Consider the following 20,150-nt stretch of genomic DNA (forward strand, 5'->3'; position numbering starts at 1 on the left):
CTCTACCTTCAAAGTAGCTGCGTATGATCCTACGCAGGTAAAGGGATATGCCTATCTGCTCCAGCGTATCTAGAATTTTTACCCAATTGGCAGTGTTGAAGGCATTTTTTACATCTAAAGTAACGATAAGGCAATATTCCTTAGAGCCTTCGAGCGATCGGGTGCCACTTATGGCTTCTTGGGCCACTTCCTTCGCCATGTTCGCAGCTTGGATGGTAGATCTTCCTTTCCTAAACCCAAACTGGTTATCGGAAATACCACCCACATCATCAATTTCTTTTTCGAGTCGATTATAGAGGACTCGCTCAAGAACCTTACCGGCGGAGTCGAGCAGGCAAATGGGCCTGTAGCTAGATGGTTCCGCCGTATTTTTACCAAACTTTGGCAGCAGGACCAACTTTTGTCGTTTCCATATTGTAGGAAATGTCCCCTCAGCCAAGCATGCATTAAATAGTTCCGCAAATGTTGGCGTGTTATAAGTGAGAGCTAGTTTGAGTGCTCTGTTTGGTACCCCGTCTGGGCCAGGAGACTTGCGGTCTAGCAGTCTATTCACCGCTTGAAGAACCTCGACGACGGTAACCTCGTCAAATGAGTATAGTACGGCGCCTGATGTGGGAGAAACTAGCTCCGTTTGCGTGGGAAATAAAGTATATACCACGTTTCTGAGAAAAGAGGGGCATGTTGGCATCGCCTTTCCTTTGTGTTTCAATTTCTTAAAAACCAATTTATAAGCTGTGCCCCAAGGGTCATTCTCGACGTCATCGCAAAGCTTGAGAAAGCATTCGCGCTTACTATCTTTTATTGCTCTCTTAAGTGCGAGTAGCGCTCTTTTGTAGGTAGCTCTGCACTCTAGAAATTCCGGTCTCCCTCTGGCTCGTTGATAGCGCCTCCTAGCCTGAATACACTCTCTCCTGAGGGAGTGTATGCGCTCGTTCCACCAAAATGTGGAACAATGTTGTTTGCGCTTGGGCTTTCTAGTCATTGACGCATCGCATGCTGCTCTAATATCCGCTATTAATTTATTCGAACATGTCGTTAGCACTTCCTCTATGTTCGACTGTTGTCAACATTAGCTTGAATATGTCGGGGTCGAAAGTATTGATATTCCAACCTCTGTTTTTTAGGGGTGGCTGTATAGTGGGCCGCCCTCCCCCCTCGAGGTTGATGTCCACCACAATCGCTGAGTGATCGCTTTGGGTATAGCAATCACTGATTTTCCACTCAGCCAACCTGTATGAGCAATCGCCTGAGCTTTTGATCAGGATTGCGTCGGGCGGGCTGGTCTCTGCTTCGGGCGCTTTTGCTTTTTAACCGTCGCCCAAGCTCCTCCTTTTTCTGGTTCTTTTACTACTTCTGTTACTTCCTTCGTTGGTGCGTTCACTTCTGAGGTCTTTTGCGCGTTCTTCTTTTTCTTTGGTCGCACCTGCGGCGATGGCGTACCCCCGGATGCGCACTCACGGCCACGTTTTGTAGATTTCTGTTGCTCGCTTTGTGCCAGAGATGGGGTAGTCTGTGACTGCTTCACTTCCCAGCAAGAATTACTCGTCTTCTTGAGCGCATCCGTGGCTTGCTCGTAGGAGATCGCAATAGCCTTGACCAAATCCCGAAGGTTTTGGTTAATGGTGCGTTTTCCACTTCCTACAAACTCCTTCATCTCCTCAATGAGCTTTCCGAGGCACTGGAAAGCATTTTCGTCGTCTGATCCGCCCTCGGCCCCTAGCTCTGATTCGCTCAGTATCTGCGAAGAAGCACTAATGGGTGGAGCGGAACGTGGAGGCGACTGCGCAAGTCTTGACCTCCTGGCGAATGGGTCCATACTGCTGTCTTCGCTTATTTCGACAGGGACAATTGGTGGTGTTCTCATATTGCCCTTCTTCTTATTCTTTTCAGCTATATTATTATGTTATATTTGTACTTATATTTTTCATTATATTTATGATTTTAATTTATTTAGTTAAATTTTTTGTTTATTTATTTCTTTATTTATTTACTTATTTTTATTAGTTTTCGGTAAGTATTATTTTATGGTATATTTTGTTTTATTTTTCGCTTTATTTTACCTAATTTTAGTTGATTTTACTTTATTTTATTTTATTTTATTAATTTACTTAAATTTTTAGGTAATATTAGGTGTCTTTCATATTATGGTATGTTATATATGCCTCATTTACCCTATAGCTAGAGGCTTTGTTTAATTTAAAAGAGCTTATTTGAAAAGCTCACTTGTGGTGAGAAGCTTCGCGAAGTCAAAAGCTTGCTTCGATTTTGATGCAAGCTTTTACGCATATAGCTTCGTCTCGCTTGTGGAGCGAAGGATTGGATACAACGAGAAGGCTCGCTAAACCCACCACACACAGCTGATTATGTGGGTCACAGTTTCGCGGTCTTTTCTTTGTGTTATATAGGAAAATATAAGATTTTTAAAATGTAAATCGATTCGCTCACCAGCGCAGGTTTGGTCTTTTACCGGGCTGTATACAAAGATACAGCATATACCAACTTACGTTGCACCGATGGAATTTTTTCCTCGCGTGTTTCAGATGCACGTATATAACTTCCCATATGCGTGTATTTGTGAGCGACACTTCAACAATTACAATTGCATACGTTTGGGAGCATCTCTTCTCTGCTGCGTGTACGTACATATGTGTAGACATAATGTTTTATTCGTTTATGTAGATACAAGTGACTGTCTGCTTTATTTTTGTTGTGACTTCATTTACTTAGCATCAGACTAGGGATGTGAGTATCACCTGGTGTCACTCATATTCGTTACACTATAATTAGATTTCAGTTGCAATTAATCCTTCCAATAAATTTTTAAACATTCCGTTAGCGACAATTCACTGTAAATCAGTTCAACTTTCCCAAATTTTTTTTTCCTTTTCTTTCCTCAACATTTCAGCTTCAATCATAAATGCCTACATTCAAATAAGTGCTTCATTGATTTCATAGTAGTTTAAACTAAATTCTATTGCTATTCTGATAACTACATATGTACAACCTTAGAAAGAGGAAGCGAATTCACAAAACTTCAGATTCAGAATCCAATTCCGATAAATTAGCTTCAAGCTCCGAAAGTTTAGCTTCATCCTCGACCGAAAGTCACAAAACAGGAAAATAAATTATTCTTGTCGGCAGATTTCCCAGGCTTCAAAGATTCTTCTAGCAAAAATTTAACTTCTAATTTAGATTCAAATCTTAACGATTCAAAAAGTGCAAAATTAACTTCAACTTCTTCTAACTTAGAATCAGATCTTAACGATCCAATTAGTACAAACGTTGCCACACCTTCTTCTAATTCAGCTTCAGATCTTAACGATCAAATCAAACAATTGAAGAAAAGAAAATTTTCATTAACATGTGTGCTACTTTCTACAGAAAACTACAGCGGTGATCCTCTAGCACTTGAGGCTTTTATAGACAAAATTGAATAACTTGAAGAATTCGCTACTGAAAATTTAACTAATACTTTTATAGCATTTTTAAAACCAAAACTTGAGGGTAAAGCCTATGATGCAATACAAAGACAAGTTACTTCAGTCAATGAAATTAAAGTAGCTCTACGTAGTAGTATCAAACCAGACAACTCGAAAGTTGTAGCAGGGAAAATTGCAGCGTTGCACGCTAACAATAACAATTATACAGATTTTCCCAAAAAAGTTGAAGTTTTAGCTGACTCACTTGAGCGGTCTCTTATTATTGAAGGGATCACTCATGCGAAAGCTCATGAAATGGCAGTCGAACAAACGGTTAACGTGTGTCGTTTAAACGCAAAATCAAATTTAGTCAAAACCATTTTCGGCCTCAACGGCATTTACTGAACCGAAAGACGTAGCAGCGAAACTAATTGTAGAACAAAACAACGAAGTAACAGAGCGTCAGGTTTTAGTTTTTGGATCGCGTGGTAACAATGCATTCAGAAATTCACGTGGTAGTTATCGCAGCTACACTGGTCATAGAAATAATAGCTCATTCTCATACAAGAGCAACCGTAACAGCAACAATAATCAAAGATATAGGAATTATAACGGAAATAGATACCCGAATAGCAACAATAGTAATACGCGTTCAAATCCAAATTCAAATACAAATAATAGTAACAATAGAGGTAACAATTCTAGATGGCCAAGCGGTAGAGGCAGAAATGCAAATGTCCGCGCTTTAACCACGAGTGCCCCTCAGGAGCGAACCCTGGGGGAGGACGAACTAAGCGAGTAAGCGAACTTCCCTCACCAATAGGCATCTATTGTTTAAATTTAAATTACTCAGATTTCATAGTATTGCAACTTAACGAGTCACAAAAATTTTGTTCTTTTTTAGTAGACACTCAAGCCGACATTTCTTTAATAAAAATATCATGCATAGACAGTAATATTTCTTTAAACACACACGACTTTATTAACATTACCGGTGTCACTTCCAATTCAGTTTCCACTTTAGGTAAAATTACCGTAAATTTAAAATTTTCAAACTTTTCTCTTAAACATACTTTACATGTAGTAAATGAAGACTTTAATATTCCATCCGATGGCATACTGGGTAAAGATTTCCTGAAAATTAACAAATGCATTATTAATTATGAAAGAAATAGTATTTCCTTTTGGGTAGGTAATGAAAAAGTCGCGATACCAATCCTGCACGGAACAGAAAGTGACAATTGTATCATTCCTCCCAGATGTGACATATTCAGACTTTTTGATTTAGGAGATTCACCCTAGCCACTTTTCGTGGACTCGCAGGAAATTGAAAAAGGTGTTTTCACAGCTAGGTGCATTGTTAATTTCAGTAACCCAATAATTAAAGTCATAAACACCACGGATGATGTAAAGTGTGTGAAAAGAAACAGTATTCGCACAGAAAAACTTTCAAATTATGTTTATACGATCAACAAGAAAAAACTGATTTCCATTTTAAAAAAATCAAATATCTCCACATGGTCATAGTAAATTAATTGACCTTTGCATAGATTATGCCGACATTTTCGCTATTGACACGGACAAAATGACTTTAAACAACTTCTACGAGCAAAAACTAAGATTGACAGACAACGAGCCGGTATATGTTAAAAACTATCGATTGCCATACTCTCAACGCGAAGAAATAAACCGCGAAGTAAATAAACTGTTAGACAACGATTTGATTGAACCTAGTTACTCTAATTACAATAGTCCTTTGATTGTAGTCCCAAAGAAAGATACTAATGGCCAAAAAGCTTATCGATTGTGCATAGATTTTCGCGCAGTAAACAAAAAACTCATTGCTGATAAATTTCCACTAGCTAGAGTTGACGACATTTTAGATAATCTCGGCAGAGCAAAGTATTTTTCGACATTAGATCTTTTTTCGGGATTTCATCAAAACCCTTTGCATCCTGACTCACGTGACATTACTTCTTTCAGCACTGACCGAGGTGCATTTAGATGGAAAGTTCTTCCATTCGGTTAAATATAGCACCAAATTCATTCTCACGAATGATGACAATAGCTTTTTCGGGTATACCACCCAACGTCGCATTTTTGTACGTCGACGATATTATCGTCACAGGTTGTAGTGAAGAACACCATATTAAAAATCTTTCAAAAGTTTTCAATACTTGTAGGTCCTTCAATCTCAAACTTAACCCAAATAAATGCAACTTTTTACGATCAGAAGTTACATTTTTAGGTCACAAATGTTCAGCCAAAGGTTTGTTGCAAGACGACTCCAAAATAAACGCAATTAAAAAGTATACAAAACCGACTGATAAAGACGCGGTAAGACGATTCGTCGCGTTTGCAAACTATTACAGAAGGTTTATACCAAATTTTGCGTCTCTGGCAGCGCCTCTAAACCGATTAAGCAGAAAGAGTTGAGTTCGTTTGGGATGTTGAGTGCGAAAGGGCATTTTTATCTTTGAAAGCAGCGTTACTCTCACCAAAATTACTTCAATATCCAGATTTTACTAAAGAATTCATTATTACCGTTGATCCTTTGGCTTGTGGCGCTATTTTGAGTCAAGAACAGCAAGGCAGTGATTAACCAGTTTGTTTCGCTTCTAAAGCATTTAATGAAGCAGAGCAGAAAAAACCAATTATAGAATTGGAACTCTTAGCTATTTACTTTGCAATCAAGCAATTTCGACCATATGTGTATGGCAACCATTTCATTGTAAAGTCAGATCATAGACCTCTAGTATACCTTTTCAATATGAAAGACCCCTCTTCAAAACTTTCGAGAATTAGCCTAGAATTAGTAGAATACAACTTTACTATAGTTTATATAAAGGGTAAATCAAACGTTGGCGCTGATGCACTATCGCGCATTACAATGGATGAGATTAAAGAAGCTAACAAACAATTTTGGCAGTACAGACAAAAATTTACATAGGAAAACTGACAAAAACGACGAAAAACAACTTACTTTACACGCTTACGACAAATTTTCATTTAATTTTTCGAAAAAAGTTCCATGGATAAGATCTGAAATTACGTACTATAAAAATAATAAAACAAGTTTAAGAATTTTTGCGCATATTAAACATAAAAAACTCGAGTTACTTAGTTTTGAGATTGCTAACGAAATAATGACTTTAGAGAAATTACTTTCGAGGCTTGAATCAGAAGCCGGCAAACGCAAAATTAAGCAGATTGAATAGCCTAAAAACGATATTTTTGTCGAACATTACACTATTACAAATTTCAAAAATATTGGAATAAAATTTTAAAATCATTAGAAATTATTTTAACAGATCCAGTGGAGACAGTAACAGACGAGGACACAAAACTAAAACTATTGAAAATATATCATAACGACTCAATTTCAGATAGACATTGCGGAGTGAAAAAATTATACGCAAAACTACGAACAAAATTTTATTGGAAAGATATGACTCGTGATATATCGAAATATATCAAAAATTGTAATGATTGCCTTTTCAACAAGGTTAAACTTAAAACAAAAGAAAAACTTGTTTTAACACCAACTCCTTGTAAACCATTCGATACACTAGAAATTGACACAATAGGACCCCTACCTGAGTCAAAATATGGTAACAAGTTCGCACTTACCATGATTTGCGACATGACTAAATACCTGGTAACAGTCGCTGTACCAGGGGGCCTACTCTGTATTGCGATGCGAAAGGCAGTGCGATGCGAAAATAAATTGCGATGCGAAAGGTAATTGGAACTCTGTAGCGCTATCGCATCGCTAACAATGTCGCTTTTTTATTTTTCGCAAATTTTTTGCTTGAGTATGCATCACTGACCAAACTCAAAGAAAGAGAACAAAAGAAACAAGGCGATTACAATTTCGGCAAACGATTAATTTTTGTTGAACAAATTAAAAAAAAGGATTCTGTAGCATTATGGAACGATTTAAATGAAGAAAGGATTGATTTAAATGAAGAAATCCTCCCAGTTCAGAAATTGAACTGGAAGAAGTAAACGTGATAAATACAGAAAACGTGGAAAAACATAGAATGGGAAATATTGCTAGTTGTATCAGAGAACAAATAAAAAATGACATGATTTCAAACAGAAATGCTTTATAAAAAAGTGGTTTCGATTTAATTGTTATTTATTTATGTATTTTAAGTCCACTAGGATTACAAATTGTTGCTTTTGTGTTTGTTTTGTTTTTTGAGTTGTCCTATATATTTTTAAATGAATATAAAGATATCAATTTATAAAATCATCAATTAATACTTACATATTTGAACAATGCGAATGCCTATTACTTGTAGCAAGAAAAATGCGAAAATGAATGCTGTTTGACATTCGCTTTCGCTTTACAGAGTGCCGGCAATGCGAAAAGGGAGAAAAATTGCGAATAGGCAAAATGTGAATTCGAAAGTCAAAATATACATGCGAATGTCAAGATACAGAGTACCGATTTTGCGATTTCGCGTATTTTTTCTTTCGCATCGCAATACAGAGTAGGCCCCCAGATAGGTCAGCAAAAATAATTGCATCTGCACTTTTTGAAGGATTCATTTTGACATACGGCACAATGAATGCCATAAAATCTGATTTAGGTACAGAATTTAAAAAACAAATTATTTGAAGAATTAACTAAACTTTTACATATTAATCATAATTTTTCAACTGCATACCATCACAAAACTGTTGGTACAATTGAACGTAATCATAGAGTCTTTAATGAATACTTACGTGCATATTTAAACGAATCCTTTTCAGACTGGGATGTATATTTAAAATATTTCACATTTTTGCACAATACTACCACAAGCACAGTTTTTGACAATCAATTTTCTCCTTTCGAGTTAGTTTTTGGAAAAAAGGCAACTTTGCCTAATGAATTAAGAAAAGAAAAAATTGACTCAATTTATAATGTCGAAAACTATGCTAAAGAAGTTAAGTTTAGAATGCAGAAATCACACAAAATGGTACAAAACCTAATAAATAAAAATAAGTTACAAAGCAAAAATCTATATGACAAAAGGGTTCGACCGTTAATCGTCAAAATCGGAGATAAAGTACTTTTACGGAAAGAACCACATCATAAGCATGAAAATATTTATCAAGTTCCGTTTATTATAACTAAAATTAACGAACCTAATGTAACTATTTTCGATGAAGTTAAAAACAAAGAAACAGTTGTACATAATACATAAAAATCGCCTAAGTAAAGTAAATTAGCATTACTTTAATACTTCGATTAAACTTTAAATTTGATTGAAAACCAAATCCAAAAAAATTTTTTAGTACTAGCATTTAAGCAGCCACGAAGGCTCAAAGACTGTTAAAACAAAAAAAAGCAAATAACACAAAATTTTGTATATTCAAAGAGAAAAAAAACCTATTTCATAAAAATTGTTCATAACTTATAACAAAATTGTTTTTCTCAAGTTACAAACAAAAAAAAAACAAAAAAAAACATATTTCAAAAGCAGCAAAGATTAAAAATGTAAAACTTTAACAAGATTTAAGTTGAATATATATATTAAAATGTAAATATTTACAAGAGGAAAAAAAGAACAAGCAACATACTTTACTAAATTAAAATCAAATTAATACTGCTAGGTTTCATTTAAGCTATTTCCAATAAACTACTAAAATGTAACTAAAATTTGAGTATACTACGTATAAGTCCTTTTTCAATTAGTAATAAAAATGGTTCCGAACTAACGAATCCAAAAGGGGAGGAACACCCTAATGAATTATAAACATATTCGTTCGTTCGCAACAATTTTTATAAGTTTATGGGCAAGAAGAATGTGACAAAACTGATCACTTTGTTAATTCTTCTTTTCTCCAAAAATGGTGATGTAAGGGTAAAATTCCCCAAATCATCTTTTTATAAACCATCTGGCAACATCGTTGCTCACAATGCACATATGTATTGTGAATAGCATAAAAAAAAAGAATAAAACACATCCTAATATATTCTCAGCTACATGTGTGGAACATGTGTGAAACATGAAAATGACGATTGGCAAAAGTAGCTTCGGCATTTTCATGTTTCACCGCAATCAATCATAAATTGGAACGAAGGCAAGAAAGTGTGTGCAGAACTAAAATATTAAATTAAATCAAACTAAAATACAAACAAAGGATATTGCTAACGTAATTAAAATATTAACTATACTACAGAAAAACTAAAACCAATTTAAATAAAGAAAGACAACTTAAAACTAAAAGTACGTGTTTGGAATTGGTGTGGAGTGTGCAGAAGGGTGTGCGCGTAAGTACAACTTTTTCGGAGGTTCCGGAATGGAACCTCACACGGTGCTGTCACGGTCGCCATGTCAGGTTCCATTTCGGAACCTCTGAAAAAATGATGTGCGTATTGCACATCCAACTCACTCCACACAAAACACGTAATTGTAGTTTTTAGTTTTAGTTCTTTTATTTAATTTAGTTTTTGTATAATAAATGTCTTTAAATTACTTTACACTTATTTTTATTAATTGTCTTTAGTTTGTACAACTAGATTATTTTAGTTTTAGTTTTTGCCACACGTTCGTGTCACTTTTCCTTTCCTTGTCCAAATTTATAATGATGGCGGTGAAATAGAAAATGGCGAGGACACTATTTCCAATCGTCATTTTCATATTTCACCCCACATATATCTTATTCTTTCTTACACGCTGTATTACAGCAGCTGAATACATAACAAACATACATTCTCTTATTCTTTCTAGCAAGATGCACTGTTCACAATAACATATGTGCATTGTGAGCAACGATATTGCCAGATGGTTAAAAAAAGATGATTTGGGGAATTTTACCCTTACACTCCGAAGACTTTCTGACGGATATTTTTGTCGCGCTATGCTTCCGAGGTACACCAAAAAAACACCTTGAAATATTAGAAAGTAACTATTCTGCCAAGGGTGCCGCCCTCGGCATCAAAAGCAGTCTAAGTGGATATCATTGCGTAACTCACGGGTGAAAATCGTATAATTCTTGGCTCATCTATATAATTTAAACTTACAGGGACCGTGGATAAAAGTTTTAAAATGTAGACCCATATTTGCAGACGTTTGTGTTCGATAAATTTACTTCAATAGCCTTCATTTCCGTAAGAGCCTAGTTCGACTATCCCCCTACCTTAGGCTAGTAGAACACCCGGTCATTTGTGCGACTGTCTTTATATTTCCGGGCTTGGCAACGTTTATAACGCATCTGCGTTGGCGTTCTCTGTGGATTTCTTTAAACTATGAGGTGGGTTTTGTCTAAGGCTGGGGTAACGCTCAGTCAATCCAGAGTCGAGTAAAGGTCCCACAAACCCCTACTGAATAAATACACGAAATTTATGTGTTACGAACACACGCACACACGGCTGGAGATATTAGGCGGGCAGCAGCTTTCCGTCGCAAGATGGCGAGGGGGCGGAGCGGCGGCTAACGGTTGTTGGAGTAGAGGAGGTTCGGTAGGGCGGTTGAACGGTCGGGTGACAAGCGGACTCGTACGGCGGTACGGAAGCAGCGGCGGGATAGAAGCAGCGGCTTAACGGCGGTAGGATGGCAAGCGGCCAGTGGCTAGTGTAGCAGCGGCGGGACGGATGCCTCGGCTTAACGGCGGTAGGGTGGCAGGCGGCCAACGGTCATCGTAGCAGCGGTGTGACGGATGCAGCGGCTTAACGGCGATAGGATGGCAGACGGCCAACGGTCGTCGTAGCAGCGGCGTGACGGATGCAGCGGCTTAACGGCGGTAGGATGGCGAACGGCCAACGGTTAGTGTGGCAGAGGCGGCACCAGCAAGGCGGGAGGGGCACGGCAGTAGTATGGCGGACGGCCAACGGTCGGCGTAGCACCGGCGGGATGGAAGCAGCGGCGGCACCAGAGGGGGGGGGGGGGGAAGTAGGCTGGCGATGGTGTTTACCTGGACAGCAGCGGCTCGGTTGACGGTATCGGCGGGATGGGATTGATCGGTAGCCTTCGGCAGAATCGGTAGTCCGCGGGGTCGGTCACCTGGGGAAGAACTGCGAGGACTCGTTAGTGCTGGTTTCACCGCTGGACACCCCCGCCTCCCTACTTGCACACTAGTAGAAGGTGCGTAAGGGGGCGGGGTTGTACCAGCCGATACACCGTGGGTCGACCCGTGGGCGGAGGGGAAGTGCACCTTAACGGCACAGCGGTAGCCCCTGTGCGCACGCATCGGCTCACGGCCGAAACCAGTGCTGAGGGGAAGGGGTGGAATGGTCATGTAGGCGTCGGGCCGCTCAACGCCTAGGAGGGCGCGGGGGGCAAAGTAGCACAAGGCATCCTCCCCGTCGTCCTTACCTAAGTGAAGGCTGACCCGCGCCATGACGGCGCCCCTGCCAATCAGCCAGCCGAAGCTAGGACTGGGGGGAGGGGTTGTATGGTCATTAAGGCATCGGGCCGCACAACACCAAGGAGAGCGCGGGGGGCAAAGTAGCACAGGGCATCCTCCCCGTCGTCCTTACCCACGTGAAGGGTGACCCGCGCCATGACAGCGCCCAGCGCCAGCCTAAGCTAGAACTGAGGGGAAGGGGTTAAATGGCCATGTAGGCGTCGGGCCACTCAACACCTAGGAGGGCGCGGGGGACAAAGTAGCAGAAGGCATCCTACCCGTCGTCCTTACCTAAGTGAAGGGTGACCCGTGCCATTACGGCGCCCTTTCCACTCAGCTAGCTAGCAGGAGGGAAAAGTATGTCTTAAAAAAGACATCCACTCCCGCTGGCTCACCTGCGAGGACTGAATTGCAAAAATGCAAATTCGATGTTTATATGGGTGGTGCCGCAAACTGGTTAAGAAGTTAACACACCATTATTGTGATTTTCATTGGTTTGCTATCAGTGGTTGTTGACTATGCTATAAAAGAATAAGTACAAGTGGTTGTTGGTTATGCTATAGAAAAATAAGTACAGGGATGTTCAGGTTTAAGTGAATAAGGAAATACAGGGGGTTACGTTATTGTAACGCTACGTTACAGTCCCCCTCCCACTTCGGTCGACGGAAAGCTGCGGTGGGGAAAGATGGACCTCCAGGCATGGCCTAGGTCTTATGCCGGGGTGCATGTGGGCGAAGCACTTTATAAATTTTTTTTTTTCAAACTATACAGAGTCATTCCACTTATATCTAACAGAGTTTATGTTTTTAATTCATTTGTAAGAATAATTACATTTCATTGTTCTTAAAACTAACAGAGTATATTTCATACAATTCATTATAATACATAATATTCTTCTTCTTCGTTTCCATCTTCCCCGGGTTGTGATTTCATCATGGCTATCAGGTATTCGGTAGAATGTGTCCCGAAAAAAATAGGCCCCCTTCGCGTTTTTGTTCGGTTGGCTGGCCACTGGTACTGCTCTCTCCGTGTGCACCCGCTCTGACGTCGTTTTATTTCGCCGAAGTTTATGCTTGTTGCAGATGCTTTTATACCCTCTTTTCTGACCATGTTTATTGCAAGTGCCATTTGTGGAATCTCCTAATCCCATGTGCGGTGGTCGCTCAGGAACGGTGCTATGCCTGCTGCAGATGCTTTTATACCCTCTTTTCTGACCATGTTTATTGCAAGTGCCATTTGTGGAATCTCCTAATCCCATGTACGGTGGTCGCTCAGGAGCGGTGCTAACGCTTTTCCGCCGAACTGCTTCCCATTGTCGGCGAGGAAGGTTTTCGGACAACCAAGTAAGTATATGACCTTTTCTTGTAGCGCTTTGAGCACGCTTGCCGTTTTTGCTTGGCGCGCTGGGATTAACTCCAACCACTTGTAGAATTTGTAGATCATGGCGAGGAGGTAATTGCTTCTTTGCTTGGAACGTGGTAGTGGTGGCACGAAGTCTATGGTTACTATTTCCCATGGCTGCGGCTATTGCATGGTTGCCAATAATCTCACCGCGCTCTTCTCTGTCGCTTTTTATTGTGTAAAATAAGTCTGGTGTCGGTGTGTCGGTGTTTTGTAGCGGGCGGCGGGAGAGCGTATTGAATATCGCGTTCGACGCTCTTTTCCGGTACTCTTTATTGAGGTTGTATTTTTGTATAGCCGGATAACGGGGGTAGAAGCGTTGCTTCAACGGTCGGTTATGTTTACGGATGGTCGAATGTTCGGCTGCGGTAATTGGGCTAACGGTTTCACTCAATCGCTTCTGGTGGTGCGCTGAAAAAGTTGCTTGCTCCGAATTTTGGCCATTGTTCGCGTGTTCCCAGCTGGTCATTGCACATAGTGTGTCTAACTCGGCTGATCTTCTGGTCAAGGTGACTTCTAACGGCTGGCCATCTAGCGTGAGGGTGATTCCCCTTTCCCGTAAAAAGTCCATTCCTAAGATCATCCGTTCTGCCAGGTTCGGGATGACAGACATCATTGTGTTGGTCGTTCGTCCTTGGTACGTCATCCTTGCTGTGTAGGTTCGAACTATAGACACACGTCTGGTCTGCCAATTGGACGCTCCGCCTGTTAAGATGTGGTTTGATGTTGCTTCTCTCCAGGTGATTTCGTATTGACTCATCGACGTATGAAAGGGTGGCGCCGGTGTCCACTAGCGCGCGCACGCTCATGCCCTCGATGGTTATCGGTATATAGAAACGGTCATCTACTTGCATTTCGGCAGCGGGATCGCAGGCTGGTGGTTCAATAGGCTTCTGTGGCCGCACAAATAATGCTTGGCGGCTTCCTCTCACGTAACTCATCATGGATGTGTTGTTGTCGGCGGATTGGTTGGTCGAAGGGCATAGGCAGTCCCTGGAGAGGATGTCTTGTCCACACCTGGAGCAGAACATTCTCCAGCGGCCCCTGCATTGGAAGCGGCGGTGTCCGCGTTCCTTGCAGCGCCAGCAGCACTCCTTGCTATCGTACTCCTTTTGAAGATGATACAGGCTGTGGATCGCCCCTTTGTCCTGTTTCGCTTCCTCGCTTTTTAGCAGCTCATATTCCTCCGTTATTTCCAGGAGCTCATCGATCGTCTTAAACTCACTGCGTTTGACAAAGAGGCGGTATTCAACGCGTAGGCCATCGTATATTCGCTCAAGGTGATTTTCCTTGCACATTGTCGGATGCTGGCGGATCAGCGTTTCCAATGCGAGGACGTAGTCCTTGGTTTTTTCTCGGGCTTGTTGCCTGCGTTTTCGGATGGCCTCTTCTAAATGTTGAAGATGACGCTTAGGCAGGAAAAAAATTTTCACCTCCCTTCGAAAATCACTCCAGTGGTTGATTTGTTGCTTACGGATGCGGTACCATTGTAGTGCTTTGCCACGCAGCAGTTCCGGCAGCGTTAGGAGGAGCCGGTCGACGGGGATGCGGTAACATTCGGCGAGCTCCTCTATTCTCTCCAGAAATTCGTGCAGCGACTCCTCTCCCGAAAAATGCAGATCCCAGTGGCAAACGGTATTCATTAGCTCACTGGTACTCATTTCGTCTCGTTTCGGTTGCGCGCGTTCTCTCTCATGCGCATGCGAGAGGGAATTTTGTACCTGGATGGCGGTTATTGACTTGGTCGGTTGTGTTGGGGTGATGTTTAGTGTCGGTGTTGGTAGTTTAACTGGTTTCCCTTCGTCCTCTTCTACTTCCTTCTCCAACTCCTTCAGTAGGTCTTCACTTAATTTCCTCGTGCGTTTTGCTTGCACGTACGTGCTCAGTGCTCGGCGTAGATCGGCTACGATTTGGCCTTCCACGGGAATGCTATTTTTCTTACACTCTTCTATCAGCCTCTCCCTTTTCAGTAAGTAGATCCAATTGAGTGAGTTGGTATTCAGCGTCGTAACTTCGGGGCCGCTGTGTTTGTTGTTTCTGATGGTGTGTTCGTCGAACCCGCCACGGCAGTGTTGGTGGTTGTTGTGTTTGTTTTTCCACGGTCATCTGCAGAGGAGGGTCCCTGCTCGGACGCCATTTATGAGGTGGGTTTTGTCTAAGGCTGGGGTAACGCTCAGTCAATCCAGAGTCGAGTAAAAGTCCCACAAACCCCTACTGAATAAATACACGATATTTATGTGTTACGAACACACGGACACATGGCTGGAGATATTAGGCGGGCAGCAGCTTTCCGTCGCAAGGAGGTTCGGTAGGGCGGTTAAACGGTCGGGTGACAGGCGGACTCGTACGGCGGTACGGAAGCAGCGGCGGGATAGAAGCAGCGGCTTAACGGCGGTAGGATGGCAAGCGGCTAGTGGCTAGTGTAGCAGCGGCGGGACGGATGCCTCGGTTTAACGGCGGTAGGGTGGCAGGCGGCCAACGGTCGTCGTAGCAGCGGTGTGACGGATGCAGCGGCTTAACGGCGGCAGGATGGCAGACGGCCAACGGTCGTCGTAGCAGCGGCGTGATGGATGCAGCGGCTTAACGGCGGTAGGATGGCGAACGGTCGTCGTAGAAGCGGCGGCACCAAAGGGGCGACGATACGACGGCAGCGGCGGTGGGCTACGGAGCGCGTACCAGGGCCGGGGAGAGGGGGGAAGGAGGCTGGAGATGGTGTAAAGTAGCACAAGGCATCCTCCCCGTCGTCCTTACCTAAGTGAAGGGTGACCCGTGCCATTACGGCGCCCTTTCCACTCAGCTAGCTAGCAGGAGGGAAAAGTATGTCTTAAAAAAGACATCCACTCCCGCTGGCTCACCTGCGAGGACTGAATTGCAAAAATGCAAATTCGATGTTTATATGGGTGGTGCCGCAAACTGGCTGAGAAGTCAACACACCATTATTGTGATTTTCATTGGTTTGCTATCAGTGGTTGTTGTGCTATAAAAGAATAAGTACAAGTGGTTGTTGGTTATGCTATAGAAAAATAAGTACAGGGAGGTTCAGGTTTAAGTGAATAAGGAAATACAGCGGTTACGTTATTGTAACGCTACGTTACAAAACGTATTTCGTAGTTGAAGGATTCCAGAAATATAGCGTAATGCTGCATAGGTACGGGTCACAGACAGCGTGGGCAGGCCTTTTGTTGGTGAGAAAATTTGTGATTGCCTTATTGTTGGTTACTAGAGTGAATTTCCTTCCGTACAAATATTGATAAAATCGCCTTACTCCAAACACAATTGCATATGCTTCGCGGTAATGATGGTTATAACGTTGCTGCACTTTGTTCAAAGTTTGCGAAGCAAATTGTATTGGGCGCTCGGTTCCATCCGGGCAAATATGGCTTAGCACGGCTCCCACCCCCCAGGGGCTCGCATCCACTGCTAATACAACCGGCAACCTAGGGTTGTAATGTGCCAACACCACATCGGACGGGATTTGCCGATTTACCTCTTGAACGCTTTTTCGCATTTCTCATCAAAAACGAATTTCGAGTTGTTATGTAATAAACAATTTAGTCGATACACAATCGTACTCAAATTTTGTATAAACCTGCTATAGTAATTGACGAGTCCAAGGAATGAACGTACCTCGTCTTTGTTTTTCGGATTTCTCATTTCTTGAATAGCCTTCATCTTGCTATCCATTTTTCGAATACCCTTTCGATCACATAGCTGCAATATTGTATGTTCTCTGCCAAAAATTCCGATTTTGTTGGGAGATATTGAATAAAACACGTGTGTATTCTTCGGGGATTTGTTGTATTAAGGGAAGAGTACAAAATTTATTTCAATGACATTACAAGATAGAGATGAGCATGTGACAGTATTGTGCAAACCTATCTCTAGCAGATATAGACGAGTGACAGTGTTGCGTAAACTAAACTAATTTCAACAGATTTCTCCCAATTCACGCACATGTTGTGATCATTCAGTCGTCGCAAAACTTCTTCTAGTCTCTTTAAATGTGTGCACTAAAATGTGTAGACTAAACTAACTTCAACACCCTCACTTGGTGAATTGACAAATGTATTAAATTAATATACTAATTCAATTTAAAAAAAGAATATTCATCAAAGTATTAAGTCCAAAAATTCACAATATGTATGTAATAAATATTGCAATTTACAACAGAATATCTTTAATGAATATATTTCATATAAAATTTGTAAGTTCAGCATAATCCGCAAAGTTTGACGCATAAAGAGTGTTTGTCCTTTGGTACTGCTTTGGTTAAGTTATCAGCTGCCATTTCTTCGGACGGAATTTAGTTTATTTTAATTACACCTTCATGAACCATGTCTCTGACACGATGATGCCTAACGTCAATGTGCTTCGTCCGATTCCTAAAATTGTCGGATTCAGCTAATTCAATTGAGCTTTGGTTGTCGCAATTTAAGGGAATAACCTTCTGAGGCATGGGATCGATTTCATTAACAAATTGTTGCAACCACATAGCTTCCCTCACTGCAGCTGACATTGCCAAATACTCTGCCTCAGTTGTCGATAACGCCACTGTTGGTTGACGCTTGCTGTTCCAGGTAATTGCCGCGTTGGACCACTTGAACATGTAACCACTGCATGATCGTCGGGGCGAGTGCCTTGTGCTAAATATAGCAAACAACCCACTGCTTCTTGGTACGGGATGCGATTAAGATCTTTGAGTGAGTCTGTGTTTGATCCAAGATTTTTAGATAGCTTAACATTCGGATCACTTGGCGTAGATATCGGCTTACAGTTATCAATATGAAAACGCTCGAGTATTGCTAACATGAGATTTAGTTCTGTACTAAAAAATACACATCGGTCAAGTTTCGACCGAATCAATCCGAAGGACTTTAAAGCTGTAATTAGTTTATGATTCCACTGCCTACCAGCCTGTTTCAAACCATACATGGCTCTATTCAACTTACCCACTTTACTAGTACCATTGCTAAAACCTTCTGGTTGCTCGATATATATTTCTTTTGCTAAATCTCCTTGAAGAAATACGGATACAGCGTCCATTTGATCGATTTTCATTCCTCTTTTTCCAGCTAACGCAATTAAAAAACGAATTGTCGTGTAACGAACGACGGGGGAAAATGTTTCTTGGTAATCTATACCAAACTTTTGAGCGCAACCTTTCGCAAAAAATCAAGCTTTGTAACGCAATATATCTCCGTTGTCATCGAGCTTAGTTTTGAATACCCATTTGCCTTTTCTGGCTTTTCGACCTTTAGGTAGCTCAGCTAAAGTCCACGTATTGTTCTCGTTGTGCGAATTAATTTCTTCCTCCATGGCTTTCTGCCATCTTTTATTATCTTTGCTATTCAAGGCTTCAGTTAGCGTAGCCGGGTCTGAAAATTTTTCGCTACGTGATATATATGAAACATACCCATCTAAAACTTTGGGTTTTGGCTTACGCGAAGACCTTCTTGGTTCTTGCATCGACAAATCTTTATAACTTGGGTCACTTTGTACATAATCGCTATCATATTGGTTAGTTTCATTATCTATACTGACTTCTGATAAACTGCTTACTGTATTATCAATTGGATGCGCGTCAACAAAAGTTTCTAATGCGTCATCCCTCCCTGAGACTGAACTATCTTTCGTATTTTGCATGCTTTCAATTTGTTGGTTCGGATAATCTTCTTCCGAGAAGTCCACGTCCCTCACTTTATCCGAATCAACAATCGTTGTATTAATATCCACTTTCATGTTCGTTTTTGGAGAGCTCTCATGAAAAATTACATCACGACTTACTGTGAGTTTTTTAGTGTTGGGTTCAATGCAGCGATAATCTTTCTTATCACCATCAAAACCGACAAATATCATCTTTATTGACTTCGCATTCCATTTTGTTCTAAGTTGTTTTGGAATATGGACCATCACTGTGGATCCAAAGATTCTCAAATGAGAAATGTCTACTTTTGTTCCAGACCATACTTCTTCTGGTGTTTTGTTAACTAATGCTGAAGAAAGTGATCTGTTCACAATATACGCTGCCATCGCACATGCTTCAGCCCAATATGAATCGTCTAAATATGCATCAAAAATCATGCACCTAACTCGTTCTACTAAAGTGCGATTCATACGCTCTGCAATACCGTTTTGTTGTGGGCTATACGAATTTGTTATTTGATGTTGGATACCTGACGATTTAAAAATTTGCAAAAATTGTTTACTACAATATTCAGACCCTCCATCTGTGCGGACAATTTTGATTTTACGTTGTGTCTGGTTCTCAACATACGCTTTAAAATCTATCAACGCTTCTATAGCCTCGGATTTTTGCTTTAATCATCTATAACGTGATGAAATATCTAGCTCCACCAATGGAATGCGTTTCCATTGGCCCTACCAGGTCAGAATGTATGATCTCTAAAAGTTCTTTTGATTTCGACTTACTATGCTGAAGGGGTTTTCCTGAATGTTTGCCCTGTGCACATACTGTGCAATTAGTGTCGATTGTTTTGTCATCAAATATTAATCCATCAACAATATGCTTCATTTGTTTCAAACTTTGAAAATTTATATGACCTAAATTTGTATACACCATCTTTTGCTTTGCAATTAGCGTATGGAATTCCTTTATTATCGTATACAGTGCACCCACGCTTAACAAATAACACTTTGTTACCTGCTTTTATCATTTTGTGGACTGACAGTAAGTTGGCTGACAAGTCTGGTATATGCAAAACATTATTTACGTCAATTTCTTTTGTATTTATTGTAAGGGTTGTCTTCCCAGCACATTTTACACCCATTTTTGCGTCATTTGCCACGACGATGTCTTTAATCGGCGACGGTTTAACTTCACTCAAAAGATTTGCATTGGGTGTCATGTGACTTGATGCTCCACTGTCAACGAACCATTCATGACTTGAACCTGTGGCTGTTCGGCAAGAGAAGGCTCTTTTTGCTGAAAACGTAGATTTTTCCCTTGTCTTTGCAGTGCAATCACTC

The 20,150-nt window shown here is 40.9% G+C and overlaps 1 protein-coding gene across 5 annotated transcripts in view; it reads right to left on the reverse strand.

The window, feature by feature from the left end:
* Positions 1-20,150, reverse strand: part of chico (insulin receptor substrate 1 chico) — a 1,085,300-nt gene that overhangs the window by 1,020,335 nt on the left and 44,815 nt on the right. For 3 of the 5 annotated variants that reach the window (XM_067766174.1, XM_067766170.1, XM_067766175.1), the window contains exon 2: positions 8,154-8,294. The exons of the other annotated variants lie outside the window; for them this stretch is intronic. In XM_067766174.1, coding sequence (XP_067622275.1) covers positions 8,154-8,159 — 6 coding nt within the window. In that variant the 5' untranslated portion in view covers positions 8,160-8,294. The remainder of the gene's footprint in view (positions 1-8,153; positions 8,295-20,150) is intronic. 5 annotated transcript variants of the gene reach the window in all.

Source organism: Eurosta solidaginis, chromosome 2 (assembly GCF_040869045.1).
Source record: "Eurosta solidaginis isolate ZX-2024a chromosome 2, ASM4086904v1, whole genome shotgun sequence".
Taxonomy (NCBI): Eukaryota; Metazoa; Arthropoda; class Insecta; order Diptera; family Tephritidae; genus Eurosta; species Eurosta solidaginis.